General features: G+C 42.3%; 1 protein-coding gene across 4 annotated transcripts in view; it reads right to left on the bottom strand.

Annotated features, from left to right (window-relative positions):
- SFMBT2 (Scm-like with four mbt domains 2) overlaps positions 1-7951 on the bottom strand; it is a 178164-nt gene that overhangs the window by 99243 nt on the left and 70970 nt on the right. For all 4 annotated transcript variants that reach the window (XM_010853150.1, XM_010853147.1, XM_010853148.1 and 1 more), the window contains exon 5: positions 1381-1469. In XM_010853150.1, coding sequence (XP_010851452.1) covers positions 1381-1469 — 89 coding nt within the window. The remainder of the gene's footprint in view (positions 1-1380; positions 1470-7951) is intronic.

The raw sequence follows: 7951 nt of genomic DNA, 5'->3' as shown, positions 1-7951 counted from the left end.
GCTAAGTTCTCACCAAACAAATCACCCTTCCCAGACACAACTCCATTTGTGAGGGTGCTTTGAAGAAGCATTCCACCAAATTTGCCTCAAATTGGAAAACAAGTGGGAACAAAACGTCTACTTTTCCAAGCGATGGATCCATCTGATATGGGGCCATCAATTTCTACCTTGACTCAGCAGACGTCTGTCTTACGATGGCCCTGCTCTCATAATCAACACCCTCTCATACCATAAAGCGTTAATACGTGTGGAGGACATTCTTGATGAATGCCTAATACACACTAATAATCAGCTGAATTAGACTACTGGGTAACTTGTACACTTCACCCCACCGTTGGTTTGGAGAATGTATATAATGTCTGCCCCTTCTAAGCAACCTTCTTAGCACATGTTTGCATATGAAAAGGGTGTTTGTTCAGCCAGCCCTGTAGGCAAATATGCTTAAAAAATTAACAAAGTAAGACAATCTGTCCTTTTGAAAGGGTGAGCAACCATTACTTTGATTTGTCAACCAAACAACTCAATTAGTAGCCACCAAGATACAAAACTACATTAGGCAAAATCATCACAAAACAAAGACAACCCTGTATGAGTCTGTGGTGTTACAAAATTTCAGTATCATTTATGAAAGGCAGGAAATTTATGGTTAATGTTAAGAGAATAATGAGACTGTCAAACTCTGTATCATATTCTTGGTCATTCATTGTGTTTTCCCCTTCTCAGGGGCATTCTTCAAAAACGGATTTGGTAACTCAATAATGATTTATGACAGTGAAGTCCTCTTATATACTGTTCTGGTACATAAATATTAAAATATATCAGAATAAAATTATTTTCAAGTAACCCATTTTTTCTTCAGTACCTTAAAACGACCTTAACCACATTTAAATATGGTTAGTCATTTCTCCTCTTGTTTTACAAGAGGGACTAATTCAAATATGATTTAACACGTGTGTTTAAAAACCGGGGCGATGCATAAACAAAACAGCTAATCATTTATCAACACACTTTGAGGCTACACCCCAGCATATGAATGCTTAGTTGTCACTTCAACAAAATAGTTATTCTACAGGATTTTATACGCATTCACAAACATAAGATGGACTGTTAAAGGTACAGGATAGTAGGTAACCATCCTACCATGTTATTCATAAAAGCAAATTTTCCACTTATGGACTGGACCACAGGTGGAGACACTTGGGTCCCATTAGAATCAGTCCTCTAAGTGATTCGGGCAAAGACACGATGTTACTTTGCACACTGATGTCCGTGTGGACTCATGCACCCATAGAAGGATATATGCAAAGGTGCTCTTAGCTGTGAGCTCGTGTTAACTGTGCAGCTTCAGATGACAGAGAATAGCTGGATAACAATACATACACCTTCTAGAAGGCTGGCAGGGGCCGTCCGGGAACCAGTCAAATCCCGAATGAGAAATTCTGTCCAGTCTGTATACTTCTCTTTGATAGCTGGTGAGACAAAGGAGAAAAAACACACACACTTCAACAAAGCAATGGAGCACCCCAGCACCTCTGCGTATATATGAGTTCTTTCATGACGTTTCTTCATTTTCGATGCCGTGGTTAAAGGAAGAACTAAAATGGCAACAAGGGACCTGCCGGCAGTGGGTAATGGTCTCATCAAACACGTGCCTAGGTTTCGCTGGGCATCAGAAAGGTCAGAGAACAGGAGACCCTGCAGTCTGATGTCTGTTTAGAGACTTCTGTAAACAACCAAGGAGATATTTCAAAGCACAGAATCCAGGAGGCTCCAAGAAGAAAGAGGGAATGGAAGAATCGGAGAAAGTTTTCCAGGTGGAAAATAAAGCCAGGCTCTGAATTACAAAAACATATTACTCACGCAGAGAGGAGAAAGGAGGGATTTTCAGGCTGAGAGGAACGGCATCTGCGAATGAGAGCAATGAAGGGAGGGAGGAGATGGAGAAAGAACGTCCCTCAGCAGCACACGGTCTGGCTGGAGCACAGAACGTAATGCTAAGTGGCAGGAACAAAGCTGCAGACAGCCCAAAAAGCCAGCACCCACGTTTAATGAACAGGAAATGTCTATGTGAAATCTGAATTTTAAAAATTATATAAATTAACTTATTTACAAAACGGGAAGACGCTCACCAATTTCCAAAACTGAGTTACCGAAGGGGAAACGTGGCAGGGGGTATAAATTAAGACTTTGAGATGAAACATATACACACTACTATCAATATATATAAACCAACAAGGACCTACTATATAGCACAGGGAACTCTACTCAATATTCTGTAATAACATATATTAGAAAAGGATCTGAAAAAGAATGGATATGTGTATACATATAACTGAGTAACTTTGCTGTACATCTGAAACTAACACGCCATTGTAAATCAACTATTTTGTTGTTTAGTGACTAAGTCATGTCCAACTCTTTATGACCTCATGGACTGAAGCATGCCAGGCTTCTTCCCTACCCTTCGCAATCTCCCAGAGTTTCTCAAATTCATGTCCACTGAGTCGGTGACACCATCCAACCATCTCATACTCTGCTGCCCCTTTCTCCTTCTGCCTTCAATCTTCCCCAACATCAGGGTCTTTTCCATTGAGTCAGTTCTTATCAGGTAACCAAAGTATTGGAGCTTCAGCTTCAGCATCAACTACATGCCAATAAAAAAGTTTTTAAACCAGGAAACCTCTGCATAAAATCAATCTGAAAGCAGCATAAAGGCTTGAAGGGAAACAAAGGAAGCCAATGGCAGAGAAGTCAAGGTAGAGGCTGCTGTTCTTAGTGCAAATGTGACAGGGCCCCAAAGAGCGCAAAAAGCACTGCATTTAAGACACCTTTCTAAAAAGATGGGCTTCCGGGGTAGCTCAGGTGGTCAAGAATCTGCCTGCAATGCAGGAGACCCAGATTTGATCCCTGGGTCAGGAAGATCCCCTGCAGGACAGCATGGCAACCCACTCCAGTATTCTTGCCTGGAGAATCCCATGGATAGAGAAGCCTGGCAGGCTACAGTCCATGGGGTTGCAGAGTTGGACATGGCTGAGCAACTTCCACTCCACACTAGGTTCTTTCAAAGCAAGATGCAACTATTTAGCTGAAACCTAGAGGAACAGAGTTATTACCAAAGGAAACCAAGCCATATGAGTGGTGGCAAAGTTCATGGTGTAGGGAAGACCTGGGCTCTGAGCTGGGCTCTGCCATCACTGGCTACATGACTTCAATCCATCCAATTTCTCGTGTATTCTTTCCTCTGATGCTACAACATGTTGCCTGTGTGATGCTATAAGGATTAAAGGAGATACACCTGCTGGTAAAATATAACCGTATCTGGCACATTTATGCAATTAACAGCCTCTCTAGTTCTGTTACAAATGTATATTAAATTATTACACATTCTTATCCAATATTTATTACTGCTGCTGCTAAGTCACTTCAGTCGTGTCCGACTCTGTGCGACCCCATGGACGGGAGCCCACCAGGCTCCCCCGTCCCTGGGATTCTCCAGGCAAGAACACTGGAGTGGGTTGCCATTTCCTTCTCCAATGCATGAAAGTGAAAAGTGAAAGGGAAGTCGCTCAGTCATCTCCGACTCTTCATGCCCCCATGAGCTACAGCCTACCAGGCTCCTCCGTCCATGGGATTTTCCAGGTGAGAGTACTGGAGTGGGGTGCCATCACCTTCTCTGATATTTATTACTGAGTCCCACAAACTCCAGATTGAAACTTTCAACATGCTTTGGCATGGTCCCACCTGCTAATGCAATATCACATGGGACATGAGGATTCAACAAATGAATTTTGGGGACTTCCCTGATGGTCCAGTGGTTAAGCCTTCTCTTCCAATGCAGGGGTATGTGGGTTTGACACCTGGTCAGGGAACTAAGATACCACATGCCATGGGATGTGGCCAAAAAAAAAACTGCAAAAAAGAATGATACGTGTTTTTAAAAAATGCATTTGGGGGGCAACACATTCAGCCCATAGGAAGGGCTGATTTAGAAATGCCATTTCCTTTTCAAGGCAATCTTCCAAATTCTGGGATCGAATCCATGTCTACCGCATTAGCAGGCAGGTTAATTACCACTAGTGCCACCTGGGAAGCCCCTTGAGCACAAAGCTTATTTTATTAAAGAAATGAGGCAGTGGAGAATCCTGAATTATAAATGGAAGCACCTACATGTACTATTAAAAATAAAAGACCATAGAGGTCTTGCTCTTGGATATTTTTTTTTTTTCATTTTTAGAGAGCTATTTTATTTTTTTATACCTTTATTTTTTATTTTATTTTATTTTTTATTTTTTTATTTTTTTTATTTTTTAAACTTTACAAAATTGTATTCGTTTTTAAAGGAAAGAAATCTGTATTAATATTTCACAGAGGGTCCAAATTAAATTGTTCCTACAATCAAAAGAACAGATCATAAAATGATTCAACAGGGTTAATAAGCTCCTTCTATGTGCGTGGACCACATTACATACTACTAGGGTTCAAACGTATAGATAACAGTATTTCTGTCTAAAAACAGCTTAGATGAAGATACAGCTTGTAAAGAGTGTCATAAAAGTCACACACACATATATTCCTTAGAACTTAAAAATATACAGAATGGAGGAAAAGTTTGTATTCAAACTTTTAGAACTCTTTCCACTGCAATAAATATACTTGAATAATTACAAATAAAACACCCAAGAGGGTAACTTCTGGGTGGTAGGGGAGTGGAGGTTCCACTAGAGAAACTGCCAAACTGAGCTGTCTTCTGAAGTGGCTGCACACTGCACGCGGCTTTGAGATGGAGATGCTCCCCACGCCACTCCCAACCTCCCACACCCCTGGGGCCACCCCGCCCCGCTCCCCTTGTCTCTCTGCGCTGCTCTTCTCTTCCCCTTTCTCTTCCAAAGGGCTGCGTTATGGCTCTGCGCCTCCTCCTCCTTCTTCATAGAAACACTTTCCCCGTCTGTCCCCAAACGACCCCTCTTCATCTCGCATCCTCCCCCATCTTCCCTACCTTCCACGATACACAACTGTCCTCTCCTGGGATCCCCCATCCTCTCCCTTCCTAGACCTAGTATAACTTATAATTACATATTCATACTCGTTTGTCCAATGACAGTCCCCATCTGATGCCTCCACGAGCCTGGGAACCATCACATCTCTGCATTATCCCTGTATCCCCTGTAGTAACCGCATGCTGCTGCTGCCGCCGCTAAGTCACTTCAGTCGTGTCCGACTCTGTGCGACCCCATGGACTGCAGCCTACCAGGCTTCTCCGTCCATAGGATTCTCCAGGCAAGAACACTGGAGTGGGTTGCCATTTCCTTCTCCAAACAACCGCAGAGCAGGTGTTTAATAAAATGTCACCGGAGGGAAGGACTGACCGATTAACAGTTTTATAAACTGAGTCTTCTTTCTTTTTCTTTGAGCCACACTGCACAGCATATTGGAGAAGGCAATGGCAACCCACTCCAGTACTGTTGCCTGGAAAATCCCATGGACAGAGGAGCGTGGTGGGCTGCCGTCCATGGGGTTGCACAGAGTCGGACACAACTGAAGCGACTTAGCAGCAGCACAGCATATCAGATCTTAGTTCCCTGACCAGGGATCAAACACCACGCCTCCCCTATGCTGGAAGCACAGAGTCTTAATCACTGGACTACCAGGTAAGTCCAAATTGTGTCTGTTTTTTAACTAATCTCGGGATGCAAAAGAACTCGATGAATTCAGATAAGGAACCCCTGCTACCAGGGATGTTACACAGACCTTTCAATAAAAAATATGATTTAGCACCACAGTACACATTATCGTTGTTGCTGTTCAGTCATTAAGTCATGTCCGACATTCACAAAAGAACTGACACTGCATTTTGCTTCTTCTTGTGTTTGCCTGGCTTATAATTGCTTACACATGATGTAAATTATCAAATAAGATTTTAGTTTCAGCACACATCACCCAGAAAGCGGCTAAGTGTTAGTTGCTCAGTCGTGTCCAACTCTTTTCAACTCCATAGACTGTAGGCCACCAAGCTCCTCTGTCCGTGGAATTCTCTAGGCAAGAACACTAGAGTGGGTTGCCATTCCCTTCTCCAGGGGATCTTCCCAACCCAGGGCTCAAACCCAGGTCTCCTGCATAGTAAGCAGATTCTTTACCATCTGAGCCACCAGGGAAGCCCAGAAAGCCAGAGGTCATTCATTTAATTGAGTGGGCATTAAACACCTTATGAGAGAGTACAGAAATTTAATATTTCTCGATTTCTCCTTTTGGGTGAGTACATGCTACTATGCCATTAGGCAACACTGACACCATTCATTTTAGACAAGGGCATCACGCAGAGATTAAAGAAACTCAAGATACTGTATATTCATAGCTTAATCCCCAAGGGACCAGCTGCTTTCTCTGAAGTGCCCTAGGACCTCTGAGCCCTAGAAACAGCCATAATTTACACAACAAAAGCCATAAAGATAAGACCTATTTATAACATTCTCAAGGTATAACTCATATTACTCTGCATCATATCTTTAAGAGCCTAGAAGATAAACAGCCTCTAAAACTATTAGAAGAAATTTAAAACCTTATCATTGTTCACTAGAGATTTTTATCCAATAAAATATGGAATTTCACTCAATATTGTACATTTTCTTCTTCTCTAGCTGTCATATCCCATTTATAGACATTTCTGCTCTCGATTTAAACGTTTTCTTGCTTTTAAAGAACACCCTTCCAAAGAGACAGGGATTTTTTTTCTCTCTACTAGGAAAAATTTCCTGCAGCTCTTTTATTGGCTATCACTGCAGAGAAAGTGTCAAGACTGAACTGATATATCCACAAGGGTCCAGGCCTCTAAGTTCAATGGAATAAGACACTTTGTTTATTAGGTTTTACTCTCATATTCTCTTTCTCTCCCTCACACCACTTGTTTCTTTCTATACTTTCTTAGCTAAACAGTTTCTAAATTTTTCTCAGGGTTCCCCATTGAGAGTACATTTTAAAAAGAAATAAGCTTGTAAAAAACTTAAATTCACCTGCCCCTCATATGTATCTGAGCACATGATTCAGTCTAACTTTCAACAGCTGTCACATTGCTGTGTGTAATGGTTAATTTTATGTGTCCACCTGGCTGGACCATGGTACCCAGATATTCGGTCCAACACTATCCTGTCTCCAAGAGGATATCTTTGGGGAAGATTTACATTTAAATTGGTGGATTTTTGAGTCAAATGGATTCCCTGGTGGCTCGGATGGTGAAGAATCCACCTGCAATGCAGGATACCTGGGTTCAATCCCTGGGTCAGGAAGATCCCCTGGAGAAGGGAATGACAACCTACTACAGTATTCTTGCCTGGAGAATCCCATGGACAGAGGAGCCCGGTGGGCTACAGTCCATAGGATCGCAAAGGAGTTGGATACGACTGAGCGACTTAACTTTCACTTTTGCTACTTTCTGAGTAAAGCAGATTGCCCTCCTTAATGTGGTGGGTCCTCATCTGATCACTTGAAGGCTCCCCTGAGCAAGTAGGAATTATGAAGAAATCAAAGGAGAACTAAATAAACACACAAATATTCTTGCTCGTGGATAGGAAGATTCAATTTTATCAAGATGTCAGTTTGCCCAATCTGACAGATTCAATGCAATCCACATCAAAACCTCAGCACATTATTTTGTGGATACTGAAAAACTGACTCTAAAGTTTACACAGAGAGAGGCAAAAACCTGAACAACCAATACAATACTGAAGGAGAGCAAAGTGGGAGGGTCTTGTGAATGGCAAGTGAGATCACCCACAGGAAGTTCTTGGCAGAGGCTGCTGCTGCTGCTAAGTCTCTTCAGTCGTGTCCGACTCTGTGCGATCCCATAGACGGCAGCCCACCAGGCTCCCCCATCCCTGGGATTCTCCAGGTAAGAATACTGGAGTGGGTTGCCATTTCCTTCTCCAATGTATGAAAGTGAGAAGTGAAAGTGAAGTTA

Source organism: Bison bison, unplaced genomic scaffold (assembly GCF_000754665.1).
Source record: "Bison bison bison isolate TAMUID 2011002044 unplaced genomic scaffold, Bison_UMD1.0 scf7180017864323, whole genome shotgun sequence".
In the NCBI taxonomy this organism is placed as follows: Eukaryota; Metazoa; Chordata; class Mammalia; order Artiodactyla; family Bovidae; genus Bison; species Bison bison.
Note: the sequence above shows the minus strand (reverse complement) of the source record. Positions and strands in the feature narration are given on the sequence as shown.